The sequence below is a fragment of the Copadichromis virginalis genome, linkage group LG22, assembly GCF_057382275.1.
Source record: "Copadichromis virginalis isolate Kocher_CV1m ecotype Utaka linkage group LG22, C_Virginalis_male_GT1.1, whole genome shotgun sequence".
NCBI lineage: Eukaryota > Metazoa > Chordata > Actinopteri > Cichliformes > Cichlidae > Copadichromis > Copadichromis virginalis.
The window spans coordinates 12,036,255-12,051,355 of record NC_140638.1 but is presented as its reverse complement, the minus strand read 5'-3'; the positions used below and the strand labels follow the sequence as shown (position 1 = coordinate 12,051,355).

General features: G+C 39.6%; 2 protein-coding genes and 2 non-coding genes across 4 annotated transcripts; all 4 read left to right on the top strand.

The window, feature by feature from the left end:
- The first annotated feature begins 996 nt into the window (after window positions 1-996).
- On the top strand, window positions 997-10,115 carry ppt2b (palmitoyl-protein thioesterase 2b). The gene is made up of 8 exons (XM_085446366.1): window positions 997-1,480; window positions 2,842-2,995; window positions 5,078-5,173; window positions 5,655-5,762; window positions 5,893-5,976; window positions 6,106-6,190; window positions 6,511-6,565; window positions 7,162-10,115. The coding sequence occupies exons 1-8, from the start codon at window positions 1,289-1,291 to the stop codon at window positions 7,303-7,305; spliced, it is 918 nt and encodes a 305-aa protein (XP_085302492.1). The 5' UTR covers window positions 997-1,288; the 3' UTR covers window positions 7,306-10,115.
- Window positions 10,116-11,408: 1,293 nt separating this feature from the next.
- rps5 (ribosomal protein S5) lies at window positions 11,409-14,667 on the top strand. Its single transcript, XM_085445668.1, has 6 exons — window positions 11,409-11,502; window positions 12,335-12,438; window positions 12,682-12,891; window positions 13,413-13,541; window positions 14,326-14,424; window positions 14,551-14,667. Coding segments are annotated over exons 1-6 (612 nt in total). The 5' UTR covers window positions 11,409-11,501; the 3' UTR covers window positions 14,620-14,667.
- On the top strand, window positions 12,477-12,609 carry LOC146682812 (small nucleolar RNA SNORA3/SNORA45 family). The gene has a single exon (XR_014917782.1). It is a non-coding gene; the product is annotated as a small nucleolar RNA SNORA3/SNORA45 family (small nucleolar RNA).
- Window positions 14,117-14,248, top strand: LOC146682811 (small nucleolar RNA SNORA3/SNORA45 family). Its single transcript, XR_014917781.1, has one exon. It is a non-coding gene; the product is annotated as a small nucleolar RNA SNORA3/SNORA45 family (small nucleolar RNA).
- Window positions 14,668-15,101: the final 434 nt, after the last annotated feature.

Below are 15,101 nucleotides of genomic sequence, written 5' to 3'. Positions count from 1 at the left end.
ACTGCAGCTTGACTGACTGTCAGAGGAATGCAACAGTAAAATTGTAATTTCAGTTTACAACGGCGTATGCACCAAAGGAGCAAACACCATTGAAAGAGGGAACTGCTTACATCATATTATTATGGCTCTCATGATCAGTAGTTTTATAGTTACATAAAGTGAAACATTTTCCCAGTTTTAGCTTCGTATTAACTACCAAAGTTCTTATTTGGTTCGGGTTTTTGAAACTTTGTAAGTTTCTGTAAAAATAAAACAAAAAAGTTGACAAAATGTATTAAACTTTTTTAGTGAAATGCTTATAAAACATTATTTAAAAAATAAAACTTATTTAAAACTTGTTTTCCCTGTCACTTTTTTTTTAAAATAATGTTACAATATTTATAAAGGCAGACGGTGTCTGAGATAGATAGCATGGCCTTCTGTCCACCAATCTAAGGGACAGCGCATGAACAACCCTTGAGCACCAGATCCATAGAGGCAGGGGTCAAGCTAAAGACTGGTAAGGTGCCCTGGAGACTATCAAACATATAGTTGCAGAAGGTTAGACGCAATTGGACCCGTGTAAGTTGAGAGGCACAACCAGGTGGCTGGGGCAGCGTACAGGAACATCTGTCCATATACTGACTAGAATTCCCTGATGGGAAACACCACCAAGGTGGTTGAAAACAACAGGGCTGAGGTCCTGTGGGACCTTGAGTTCTAGGCGTACAAGCAGCTGCTGGCTAACTAACCTGATGGCTGACAAGGAGCAGAAGACCGTATTTGCATTTTATTATAACATTATTGGCAGCAACAAATAAATACACTGTGTTAAAAGCATTAAAATATTTGAGTTGCACAGCCCAGCATTAAATGAATTTGATCAAAATCAGAGAGACACTGTTAAAGCTGCACATTAAAGAGTAAACAAAGCTTGTTATGTTACATACTCGCGTCACGGTGTAACAGTCTAACTGTTTATGTTGTATCTGCGCGTGACCCTGTGGGGCAGCGCTCTGCTTCCCGCTGATTGGACGAGCGGAAGCAGGAAATGACGCCAGTAGCGGCCGCTTCACCTGTAATTTAAAACCGGAACAAACGAAAACAAAAAGCAGGGACCAGCTGTGGAGTGTTTCTGCTTTTCCTGGAGTGTTTTGAGCACTCTCACGGAGAAGCGCTGGCCGTGAAACAGCATCGTCTAAAGGAGCACAACTGGACCCAGAATAATGCCACATTAGCAAAAACCCAACAGTTTAATGCTTTTATTTTTTTACAACACCTTTTCTCGCCTTTATTACTTTAAGTTGTGATGGAGGGTTTCGGTTGTGCCAGCTTGAGGATGAGGAGGAGGAGAAGCAGCAGCGGGGCAGCCGGGCTGCTGTGGCCGCTGCTCGGTGCGTGTCTCTGGGCTTCGGTGGTCGGGTACAAGCCGGTGATCATCGTGCACGGTTTGTTCGACAGCTCAGGGGATTTTATAAACTTACAGCGGTTCATTAACGAGGTGAGTGTCGGGGCTAACGGAGAGGCTGATTCAGGGGATAGTTAAGGTGTATTTTACAGTAAATCCTGCAGGCCTTACAGGTTATATCACCACATGTTTATCAGCAAAACGTGGACCGTGCAATATGCATCTGCTGTTAGCGAGCTTTATGGTAAGGGTAATACATTATTTAGTGATTTAATATGAAGTACTTTCTGCTTTGTTGATGTAGAAATAAAGCAGCAATCATACAATTAACGGGCTCATTATAGAGAAGTTATTGTGCTGTAATATAACACCGATCAGAGTTGTATTATTACTGTATTATTACTATCATTGAGTTACTTTCCAGAGCTGTGTTTGGTTTTCCTGTAATTTTTATTGCATATGTCTGGGGTAAGATTAAATATGTTAAAAACAGTCTCCTCAGGCTGGCTTTGCTCACAGATGGGGAGAAAATGACAAAGACTAAAGCGTTCTGCTTTATTTTAGCGACTTTTTGTAAGTGCATAATATCCTGTCAGTTACTTTACCAAATTGTATTTTTGTTTCTGTTAAATTTCTCATGCTTAGTTTTAATTATTGAGGTCTAGTTAACTGAAATAAACCTGTTCTGGACTGCGAGTGTAGAAGAAAAATAATGTTCTTTATAATAGATACACTAAAGCACCTTGAAGTCTCTCAGTACTCACAATGATAAAGTGATTAATTACTACTAATCTTCTACTACAACCTCCTCACACACACACACACACACACACACACACACACACACACACACACACACACACACACCTATAGAAACTGTCAAACTCTCACCAGATGATCTGGCTATGTATGCTTGTTTCTGCCTCAGAAAAAAAGTGTTATCTAGTTATCTCAAAATTTCAACTGATTTTCAAATAATTTTCTCAATTTTGAGTTATTTTCTGAGAAGTTTGAAGTTTAGATTTTGAGATAAAAATGATTTTTTTTGTTTTCTGTGTCAGGAACAAGCTTCCATACCTGGCTGATGTGACTTGTGTGTTGATATTTCTGGAGTTTCTGTGGACATGTCAGGAGAGGTTTAAGAGGTTAAAACCAACATTAGGTTCCTCTTTATTTATTTTTTCTGGAAACCACAGAAGAGACCTTTGTGGTTGGCTTAAAATACCAAAAGCGGATCTGAGGCCTTGTTTTTTCTGCTTTAGTTAATTTGCAGTTCAGTGATTCAGAAGCTTAAACATCCTCAAGGATAACTGACAGCACCGGCATCTGAAGTTACTGAGGGCACGTTGCTGATTCTTGTAGCTGTTCAATGCTATAATATGACAAATCGCTTAGACGCTGTGCTTCCTGTGAGTTTTTCCTGTTAAATGATGCGAAACCATCTCCTTCTGCAGTCTCATCCAGGGACGAACGTGACCGTCATCGACCTGTTTGACAGGGGCGCGAGCCTGGAGCCCATGTGGAAACAGGTGGAGGGATTCAAGGCAGCTATCTACCCAATAATGCAAAACGCAGCAGATGGGGTCCACTTTATCTGCTACTCTCAAGGTGAGCGAGTGCAAATTGCAGTTATGTGTCCATGGTTTCTCTGGCAATCTCGCTGAGGGAGATATCAGAGCGACACTATTAGCTGTGAAGGTTTATTTTCAGGAAGAGTGTTTAATGATCTGTTTGCTTTAGGATTTCTGCTTCAGTCAGCTGCTGGAAATTCCTACCACGCAACGCCATATTGTATTTCAATGTAAATTTCCCCCCCGAGGAACAAGTAATGCAAACAAGATTCTCTTCACTCAGCATGTTTCTGTGAAAAGAGAGCACACCAAAAAGAAAAAAACATGGACTTACTCTGTGTGCTTCTTGATAAAATAGTTTGTCTTTATGAGAAAAGCATTATCTTGATTGTGGAATGTTTACTTGTCACCGTCGCATGAGTGGCTCAGTGGTGTAGTGGTTTACACATTCGATCCTGGGAGGAGACGCGCATTTCTTTGGGATTGTGTAAGGAAAAGTGTCTCAAACATGTGGGCCTACCTGCTGTGACGAGCCAAAAGTAGCTTCTACACCTCGTTCGAGTATTTCAGAACTTGAGCATCTTTGTGAGAGGAAATGACAAAATGACACAAAGTCTTAGCGCCACACTGACTAATGTACTGCTAGCTCGAGTTTGAATTTCACTCTACAGTACAATGAGATGCATGTCAGGTTAACTGGTGAGTCAAAATAGCCCATAGGTGTGAATATGGGTGTGAATGGTTGTGCAACCTGCCCTGGGCGAGCCCCCTCCGTGTCTGAATAGGATAAGCCAATCCACGCTCATTAAAACTAATTGACGCTAGAAATAACACGCATAACCTGGTGGACTAACTGGGAAGACGGGTTCTCCAGACTTCAACCGAAACACATCCACCAAGACAATTGAGCCTAATCAGATGTTCACTGAGAAATCACAGACGATGGAAAAAACTCCTGGCTGGTGGCAAATGGAGGATCGGGATAGGAGATCAGATCTTTAAAGAATCTCTGGACACCAGACGGAGTTTCACTGGTAGAAGCTCTGTCTGGTTAACCACAATGTTAAGATTTGTGTCAGAAAAATGTGATTATTGGATTTTATTGGTGAGACGGGTTCTAAATCCAAACTGTGCAATGCGTTGAATATTTCAAATAAACCGGTTGCGAAAACAAAAACTGTGGACAGGAGTAAAACCTGATATCACACAAGATTTCACCCCAAGAACTGAAAAATCAAAAAGCTCAACTTCAAACTTTATTTATTAACTAAATTATTAATATTGATTTATTTTCAATTTTCACATTTCTACAGAGGAAAAGCTGCTCTTCATCAGACCAGTGAAGAGTTAATTTATTTCTGCCTGTGTTCAGACAGCAGCACCTTATTATTGCTTTGTGCTACTGCGATGCACCAAATATCCCTGTAAAACCATCTCCTCTTCTTTCTGAAACTGTTTAAATTTTGACTCTAGCACAAATGGTCACAACATTCAAGTTAGCTTAAATAAAGTCCTCAAAAGGAGCTTATGTAAACATATTTAAACTAAAATTCTAAATAAAGTACAGAACCTGATGCAAAAAGCTGACTGTAACACAATAGAGTGTCTCTATAAAGTAAAATGGCTCAATAAATTCAACAAAGTGAAATAAAACAGACTAAAAATAACTTACTGGATGCAGTGAAATGCACAATAAACGACAATAAAGGTGTTGTTAGAATTTAAAACGTCACAATGATACAAGGTTAAAACATGTGTTAATACGAGAGAACAGATGTTTCTCTGCTAAACAGATGTGTTGATTTGCAAAGAGATTTTGACTTCCTGATTTGAATTAGCCTGTCAAAAAAAATTGAGGTGGGTTGCTAACTCTCTTCAGGTTTGTTTGACGAATTAATGATCAAAAATGGAGTTTGCAATCAAAATAACTGGATATAAGACCTTTGAGCACTGGGAAATTGACATACGCACAGTCAGCTGACCAGTTATCTGTCTGTCACTGCTCTGTGAGGCACTTTTTTATCTAAGTGGGTTATATAACATTCAATGAGAAGGTTGGAAGGTGGACTTGCTCTCTGAAAAGCTACACAAACATGTGTCTTTATTGATGTTCTTACAGGCGGTCTGGTTTGCAGAGGGATCCTCTCCACTCTGTCTGACCACAACGTCCACTCCTTCATCTCCCTGTCCTCACCTCAAGCCGGGCAGTACGGAGGTGGGTCCAACATGGAGAGCTTAGTTCAGCAGCGTGTTTTAAATGCAATCAGTATTTCTCTGTTGAGAATCTACTAATACCCTGTTAGTGAACCAGTGTCAATATCTGACAGCTGTAAAATGAAAACTCTCATGATCTCACGATGAGAAGCTGCCTGATAATTATCAGCAAAATCGTAAATTAGGGAGTAAAAACCCAACAATGAGTTAGTAAGACTGATGTTGTTGGACCTGTTTTTATAAGTTATTGTTTTTTTTAAGAGAATTTTAGCTCAAAGCCTTACTGCTTCATATCACTCTTGCTGCTCTGGTGACAAGCCAGAGCTCGCAGCTATTTCCAGCATCAGTCAGCAGACTGACACAGTTAGCAGAAAGCTGTGAAGCAATGTGAAGAGAAAGACTGCAGAAATACTTTATCGTGCTGTGGACTGATTTATTCTCTGACTTGGTCATCATTCTCGCTCCTCTTTCTTTCCCCTCAGACACAGACTACTTAAAGTACCTCTTCCCTCAGTTTGTGAAGTCAAACCTCTACCACTTGTGTTACACCGCATTAGGTCAGATGATATCCATCTGCAACTATTGGAACGGTGAGACTCCAGGATTACTTTTTTCTCACGGATTTTGAAGTCGTCAAATTTCTTTTTTTTCCTGCCTTTTCGGACTTTAAAATCATAAACGAGCAGTTTGATATTGTGTTTGCTTTTCACCTGTCTGCAGACCCCCACCACAGAGACCTCTATGTCAACAGCAGTGATTATCTGGCTTTGCTCAACAGTGAGAGACCCAACCCAAATTCAACAGGTCAGAAAAAGAACAATCAACAACAACCCTTATCAAAAATTACTCAGTGTAACGAGTAATTACTTATATCAAAATGACTCAGATAAAGTGCACAGTAGCTATGAGGTGTGTTTTATTTGCCATCTGCAGAATGGAAGAAGAACTTCCTCAAAATCAAAAAGCTGGTACTGATTGGAGGACCGGACGATGGAGTCATCACGCCCTGGCAGTCGAGGTAACAGCATCCTCTGATTTTATTTCCCTGAAATCTCACACACATGGATATCTTTAAAAAGATTTTTGGACTTTGTGAAAGTTGCAACAAATGAATTTAGATCGAAATTTTACAAAAATAATATATTTAAACTCATTGTGGTGCTAAAATAATTAAAATAAGACTTTAGATCAAACAAGGCTGCATCATATTTTCTGCTTTAAAGGGATTTCAGTTTATTCTTTGTGGTCACAGCTGTCAATGACATCTTGCTTCGTGTAACTGTGGATGATCTGATGACTCTCATGTGATGCTAACACACTGCTTTCATGTCTTTACAGCCAGTTTGGATTTTATGACGACAACGAGACGGTTGTTGAAATGCAGCACCAAGATGTGAGTGAAAGTCAGAATACATTTTTTCATTTATTTCTATCTGTTTTTAGGTCATTTAATTCAATTCTAAATAAGTTATATAACACTAATTCACAATAACAGTCCTCTAAGGGCGCCCAACAATCAGACAATAAGCGAGCACTTGGCAACAGTGGGAAGGAAAAACTCCCTTTTAAGAGGAAGAAACTTTTGGTAAAATCAGGCTTAGGAACCGTGACCAGCTGGGATGAGGGGAAGAAGACAGGAGAAAGACATACTGTGGCAGAGATCTAATGATGAATAAATATATAAATTATAAAAAGGAGAAACCATGATTCTTACCAGAATAAATCATGAGAAACTAAAATGTTTTTCAGTTTAACACAAAAACAAAACAAAACAAAAAAAGATCTTTGTTCTGATGTCTTTGACACGTTAATGGGTTTGTCATAAAGCAGAGCCATCTTTTATCTATGTCTCATTTATGGAGGTGCTCCTCCCAGAGCAAGGCATGTGCTTTGTTTCTAAAGAATAGAAAAATACATGCACAACCCCACCAAAAATCTGAGGCGGTAGATTTATTAATGACTCCCTTGTGCTGTGTTTTCTTTTTCCAGCTGTACTTGAGAGATGTTTTCGGGCTGAAGACGCTGGCGGCTCGCGGAGATCTGATCCTCTGCTCTGTTCCCGGCGTTCAGCACATCTGGTGGCACTCCAACAAGACCGTGTTCCACACATGCATGGAGAAGTGGCTGGTGTAGCACAAAACCTCTTCACAGCACACACATGCAGACGGACACACAGAAAAACACACAAAAACGGTCGACCTCTACAGCCTCGGTTATAGTGTCTTCTGTAGGACATGAGCTGATATTTTGGGGGGATTACAGCTGTGAAAGATCATTTGGTGATGTCAGGATTTATTTTAAACCGTCTTTCATTTTCATCTTATTTAACATTTAAGGAGAAAGTTTAACATTAGGGGAAAAATTTTGTTACCTCTCTCTCTTTTATGTGTACAGTACATGTTAGGCTATACCAGAAGCAGGTTAGCTTAGCTTTGCACAAATAATGGAAATAAAGGGAAACATCTAGCCTGCTTGTGTGTGACAAGGACAAAACCAGCACTTTTAACTTCACTCACTAACTTGTTTATTTTATTTGTCTGAATAAAGTAAGTGTAAAATGACATTGGCAACTATTAGTGGCGACTACTAGTGGGCTAAGAAGGTACTGCAGGAAGGCTACAGTCATGATTGACAGATTGATAGATGGATACTTTGTTGATTTGTATTCAAATTTTGTTTTATAATAGCATAATAAAGAGTACAAAATAGTTCAGTCTGCAATAATTAAACAACATAGCTAAAGTAAAAGTGGTAAAAGTATCACAGGTGCCTACTGAGGACCTTATGCTGTGAGATTTCACACATAGACAGTGATTTAAAAAAAACAAAAAACAGAATACAAAATAAAAATGAGGTTAAGGAGAGTAGAAAGTATCACACTGCAGATTGCTTTAATAAATAATATGTACTCTATAAATGTAAGAAACATTTGGAGGAATGGTTAATCTGCAGATATTTCCTGGAGTCCAGCTACCAACATAATGTTGCCAGCATTTTAAAACCCCAAAAATATCACCATCACAATTAGATTTTTGGGTGCATTAACAAAAAAACATTTAACATGTTATTCAGTGGGCTTAAGAGTGCTGGTAGGCAGATTTAATGCAATTCATTAATTCATTTTTAATGATAACACAGATCCAGGCTAGTGGCTTTCAGCTGCTATGTTGAGCTAACGCTCTCCATTTATTCCCACTGATGTCACCTTTGCGAACAACGTGAGTCCGGCCCTCACCGTCATACGTAGATGGTATGAAAGATGTACGTTTCTAAGGTTGTTATAACTAAAACTAAACTAAAAATTAAAACTACATATTAATAAAATAAAATGAACTAAAACGAATTAAAAAAATAGAGGACATGATGATGGACGGACATGTTTACTGAGACTGTGGATGTCTACATAGATTGAAACTAATAAAAACTAACATTTTTAAACAATAAAACCTTCAGAACTGAATTAATTTATCCAACCCTGGAGATACGTCCATGTTTTATACTGTCTGCGGTGTAGTTTCGGCTTGTCGTGCACGTCTTGTTCTTGTTTGGGTGGGTTGTATCAGTACAGGGATCAGGGATTTCCATACATCTTTTCAAACTGCTTGAAAGGATGAGATTTTCTGGAGAAACCTTTACCATAATCTAACCTGTAGCATTATCTCGACCAAGGCTTGATTCATAAAGGGGAAAAAAAGCACATTTCCCAAAATGTTACACTTCTCCTTCACGTATTTATTTTAAAAAACCCACATTGGTGCTTTTGGAGAAATCCAGCACATCGCTGCCTGTTTGCTGATGGCTGTCAGAAGGGGTTTTAGCTGCTTTTCTGACTTTAAAGGAGCACTCCAACAATTTTTCATTGTACCATTGCAAGGGACAAGAGTGCAAGCAGTCATCGTAGCAGAGGATTAAGGATATGTTGAATTTTATTTACAAGTGTGAGTCCAGTTTGTTGTTACGTTCTTCCTGCCTGTTTCATGGCAAACCTCCAGTTTTAATGCGGGCTTTGAGGTAAGTGAGCTGTAGTTGTCCAGCTGAGCTCACCAGTGTTGCTGTATCAGCAAAGTTGGCGGCATGCCCCTTTTTATTTGAATAAAAATATTAGTTTATCACTTTAAAAGCATGCAGTGTATCAGACAGTGTGCGTCTGCTCCATCAAACATACCTCAAAGCCGCCACACAAACACGACAGTGCCTGAGCGACGTTAAGTCGTCTACATGTTGAGACTTACTGCCCCGCTCGTCTCGCGTTGAGTCATTTATATGTTTTTCATTCCCCCATCTTTAACCCCGGTGTCTAATTCAGAGTGAGCCTCCGATCTTATCATCAGTTTATTGTAACTATCATGCAGTGCTTTGGAGCTTTACTCCATCGCTTTTGTAGATGAAGCCTTAATTTTTCCCCCCTACATGCCTCAGTATTTCATGCCCATTACCAAAGTGCTACAACACACTGCCTTTAGTGACGGTGCTAAAAACAATGATAGGGAGGGGTGGCATTGGGCATAATAAGACTAGAGAGTGGCTGTGATATGTTAGTGTTTACTGGTCCACCGAACCTCCCATCACATTTAGATATCTCAGGCCTTTTAGCAACCTTCATGTTCCTTCTTTTCTGTTGTTTAAGGGATTCATTTGTAATACTTTTAATTTATACTTGTCGTTCTTATATTTCTCAAAAGGACAAAAAGCGGAGCGTGTATTTGAAAGATAAAACAGAAAAGAAACTTAATGGTTAAGGATGAATTGCACATTGTAAAGAGAAGGGATGTTGTTGAGATAGGGATGGTTTTATCTGTGTTCAAGCTACTATGTTAATGTTATTGCATCTGTTGTTCATGTATGCTCGTGCAAAGCCAGAGCTGTTTCTACCGTGTTTGTGTTATAAATGAACAGGTGTCAAATGCTGTCAGGTCTTCAATAAAAGACGGTTTTGAGCATTGTTTGTGTTTGTGCTTTGTCCTGTCAGTTAACAACACACATAAATAAAGCCAAAACTGGTCTTGTGAACCAGATGATTTTTTTCTGTACATTTTGCTTCCAAGGACCCAGACTTTATTGTAATTTTTTAAAGGCTCTTGAACAATAGTTCTCCAGGCTTTCTGAAGGACTTGCAGAGTTTTTCTTTGGACATCGGCTGCTTTTTGACTCATTTGCAATCCAGTCCTTGTACCTGATCATTTCCAGATGAATGTTTTTGTTTGTTTTTTGTTAAGCTGCTTAATCCTGACCTGTGAGTTATTCAAGCACAAAAATGCGCAAAATTTACTGGATGAACCACTGTTATTCTCGCACATAACAGATGAGTCAGTAAAAAAAAAACAATTTAGATTTCTTTTGGGTTCAAATTGTTATCTGTATGGAGGTCAGGGGAGAGGTACTGCAATGAGTGTTTAAAGCAAAGTGTAAAGCCAGTGGAGGCTCTGTCATGGTCTCGGGCTGCTTTTCAGACAGTGGTATTGGGAATCTTGTCAAAATTGATTGAATATGAATACAGAACAGTATGGTCAAATTTTGATTGTCCATCTGATTGTCAAGAGCTTCATTTTTCAGCATGTCAATGATCCCCAAAAAAACTGCCAGTGCATTAAAAGCATACTTGTTAAAAAAAACAAAAAACAACAACAACACACACAGTGGAACATTATCAGTCATGGACTGGCCTCCCCAGAGTTTGGACCTCAACATTGAAACATTGTGGGATTCTCCTGACAGAAAACAAAGGCGTTGCTGCCTTTGTTTTCCAAAGAAGAGCCTTCAAAAAACCTGGAGAAATATTCCTGAAGACTACTTAAAGAAATGACAAGAAAGCTTGTCTAAAAGGGCTTCAGGCTGAGATGAAGAATAAAGGTGGTCATATCAAATACGGACTTTTCCAGTTTGTTAAGACTACAAAATGTATTTTTGCCTTACGTACACTCACTCACGCACACACACACATACATACATATATATATATATATATAATTTGCCATTTTACTGAGCAAAATACAAAATATAAATGTAGTGATCACTAGCTGAAGAATATTCTAGAGTACACGACTGAATCAATCAAAATTAATTTAAAACATATTTTTAAACAGAAAAATAACTAAAACTAAATAATATTAAATATGATGTAATATAACTGCTTGTTTTTACAGCAATTGTGAAAGTTAAAAGGCCAGCAGCAGCTTTATTAATGTATAATGACATAAAAAAAAAGACTACGTTTCCCATAAGCTTTTGTACGCCGGAAGCAGCCAAACGCCGGACCGGATATCTGTACACGGCGCCCCGAAAAGGCCCTTTTCCGTCTCAGAGAAGTGTGGTACAGAACGGCAGACACAAGTGAGTGAAAATTTTACTTTTTACTTGCTTCATAAATCGTGAAAAAGGGACGGACGCGTATCCAAAATCACTGTGGATTTCCATTGTCCTGGAAATTCGTACAGAAAACTTCAGTTTAGTCGAAATGGCGTTTTTATTCCCTCCGAATGTTTCCGTACCAGCACAACAGCGCTGAGCGTTAGCATGCGACTAGCTCTGTAGCACATGTGGATTCTGCACGTTGAGTAGCGGCTCCGATAGATGTCAAATTCAGGACACTAATTCACAAAATATGTCTATATTAAACTTAATTTCTTCCCTACTAATTAACTGATGCTGAATTTAAACGCGCACCTACGCCCGTTTATAGACGTTTGTAAGCATAGAATCCGCTGTGGCGCAAGTTTGCTAGTGTTAGCGTGATGCAGGCTTCATCTCCGGCCTCGCTGTACTTGTGACTGTCATTGCTTCGCTAAATCTGACCAAACAGTTACTCAATCTCCTATTAATATGAATAAATGTGCTTCCTATTAAAGTGTCAAATCGTGGGGTTTTCTGCTTTTTGCTGGAAAGCTAACGTCACTTTGTTTGAACGTAACATTGAGTAGCAGCTCAGTCAAGCTACAGTAGTTTTCATTCATTATACACAAATTCGTTAAATAAAGTTCCATTTATAAGACTTATGTCACATAGAAATGTAATAGAGAGGCCACAGATTTGCAGTAAGGTCCACCTTCACAAACCCAAACTCTTACGTGTAAATGTTGGGGGGGGAAAGACATATTTGTCATTTATAGTCCTGAAATTATAATTTTTAAAACAATGTGCCAGTAATGTTGTGGTGTTTCCTCAGTGACCGATTGGGAGACTGCCCCCGCTGTGGCTGAGACCCCAGAGATCAAGCTCTTCGGCAAGTGGAGCACCGATGATGTCCAGATCAACGACATCTCCCTGCAGGTGAGCGGCAGTGTGAAAGATTCACTGTTGTGCTGTTAAGCGAGGCTAGAGTCACGCCTGGACACTCACCTGTTGTCCAGGTGTGCTACAGTGCTCGCAGAGGAAAAGTCTTTGCTTATTCATTGGCTGTAGTCTAATGTGGCCCAGTCAATCACCGGCTCAGACACAATATCTGCCTTTAACGATGCTGTTTTTCAACTTAAAACAGAAAATGATGCTTAAAGATGTCATTCTTCGCTGCAGGATTATATTGCTGTGAAAGAGAAGTACGCCAAGTACCTGCCACACTCTGGAGGACGTTATGCCGCCAAGCGTTTCCGCAAGGCTCAGTGCCCCATCGTGGAGCGTCTGACCAACTCCATGATGATGCACGGCCGCAACAACGGCAAGAAGCTGATGACCGTTCGCATTGTCAAGCACGCCTTCGAGATCATCCACCTGCTGACTGGAGAGGTACTTTCATAGCACTGCTATAGTATGTGTCACTGTTAAAGAGATTCTTAATTATAACTACAGAAAATAAATGGTTCCTTATGCGATGAAAAACACTATTGAAAATTACAGAGAACAGGATCTTACTGTGGTATGAGCAGTTTTCAATAATAACTAAAATATAAATAACTTAATTTAGACATGGCGTGCTGAGAAAATGTTTCAAATTTGAATTCCATCTGGGTTTTAAGACAGTATTTCAGCATTGAAAACATTTTTTTTAGACAGTTGCTGGATTGTTTATTATTTTTAGTGAGTTTTGCAGTGGTTGTTGCCAAGCAGACAAGGGTCCAGAATTAATCTGCATATTTAAGGGTAAATGTGATATTGGCTTTAAACTTTGAGTAAGAAAATTGGGAGCAAACACAAGGATTAACAGCAGATTGTGTCAGCTTTCAGATGGTGTCCAGACTAATGGATCTGTCACTACATGTTATGGATTGATTTTAAAAAAATTATCTTCTTAACCTCTTTGTTCCCAGAACCCCCTGCAGGTCCTGGTCAATGCCATCATCAACAGTGGACCCCGTGAGGACTCCACCCGTATTGGTCGTGCTGGTACCGTCAGGAGGCAGGCTGTTGACGTGTCACCCCTCCGCAGAGTCAACCAGGTAACAAACGCACAATTTTTTTTCTACCTCCACGTAATTGTTGATGTCTAATCATGTGACTAGATGACTTTAATGCATCTTTTAGGACATGTAAAGTTTGATGCATGTTCAGTTTTTTTCCTGGTTTGCACATGACCTTTATTACTGTCAGGTCTGCATACAAGAGTGGTTCTCAAGCGGAAAGATCAAAACAGAAAATATGAAGCGAAGCTAAACTGAGAAGTTCAGTTTGGCTTCACTTAGCTGAACATTTTAACCCCTCCTATTAGTGATCGTTAGAAATTGCGAGGTTCAGTCTTTTCTCACCTTGTTGGGCATATAGAATACAGTAAAGGCAGTTAGTCTCTTAGATTGTGGCAGTCTTATTTTTAACAATTTCATTAATAGCCTCTCCAGTGTAAGTAAATAAATACTTGATTATCATCAGTGCCAGTGTCCTTCTGTCAAAAAGGACAGAAGTACCAAAAAAATGCTTCCATGCTGAAAAACCTCTTTGTCCAACACCATCTTCATCAGTTTTAGCATGAAAATAAATTAGAAAAGGTTCACTGTTTTTTCATGTATTTGATGTGTTAAACGAGGCTAGAGTCACGCCTGGACATTTTCTGTTGTCTTGGTGTGCTAGAGTGCTCGTAGATTAAAAGTCTTTGCTTATTCATTGGCTGTAGTCTGTCGTGGCCCAGCCAATCACCAACTCAGATACATTTCACTGCTGGCCTGTGGTCATGTCTCTGGAGTTTAACCCGTTTCACCTCACTAACGTGTGCTCCGTCTCGTCTTGCAGGCCATCTGGCTGCTGTGCACGGGAGCAAGAGAAGCTGCTTTCAGGAACATCAAGACCATCGCTGAGTGCCTGGCTGATGAGCTGATCAATGCAGCTAAGGTAACAGACTTAGTGGACTCTGATTACATCCTGCCAATTATGTTGGAACCTTTTTAGTGATCAGAGCTGACACATATGAGAAACTGTTGTGAGGCGTGTTAAACTTAAGTTTCTCTCTCTTTGCAGGGTTCATCTAACTCTTATGCCATCAAGAAGAAGGACGAGTTGGAGAGAGTTGCCAAGTCCAACCGTTAAACATGTTCACTTTCTAACAAAACAAATAAATCAAGAAATTTCTGTTGAGTTTGAGTGTTTTATTGGACATCACATACACAAGCCTTTGATTCTGTGATGGAAAGCTGGAGTTCTGAGTTAAACTACAAGGTAAAATTATCTTATTGGTTAGTGCTGTGACAACTTTTCCCTTAATCAAGCTGTAATATTTTAATTTTGGATGGGTGGCACTGCTGATAGCTACTGTTTTACTGGCTCAAAAGTACTGTTCAGTTATAGTGGCACAGTTGGTCAGCACTGTAGCCTCCCCAAAAGGTGCCAGATTTGATACCATTGATTAGCTGGTGTCTTTCAATGCATGCGTTTGTTTTCTGCAAGTCTCCCATAATTGGTCCTAGGTGTGAATGTGGGGTTGCACGTCTGTACTCTCCCTGCGATAGACTGGTGATCAATCCAAGGTTTCGCTAACAGCTGGGATAGGCTGCTGCCCCACTGAGATTCTG

Coding starts and splice junctions, on each gene's coding strand:
- ppt2b (XM_085446366.1), top strand. CDS start 1,289: ATGGAGGGTTTCGGTTGTGCCAGCTTGAGGATGAGGAGGAGGAGAAGC. Junction 2,996..5,077: donor CTTTATCTGCTACTCTCAAG/GTGAGCGAGTGC, acceptor ATGTTCTTACAG/GCGGTCTGGTTTGCAGAGGG. Junction 6,566..7,161: donor TTGAAATGCAGCACCAAGAT/GTGAGTGAAAGT, acceptor TTCTTTTTCCAG/CTGTACTTGAGAGATGTTTT.
- rps5 (XM_085445668.1), top strand. Junction 12,439..12,681: donor TCAACGACATCTCCCTGCAG/GTGAGCGGCAGT, acceptor TCTTCGCTGCAG/GATTATATTGCTGTGAAAGA. Junction 14,425..14,550: donor AGCTGATCAATGCAGCTAAG/GTAACAGACTTA, acceptor CTCTCTTTGCAG/GGTTCATCTAACTCTTATGC.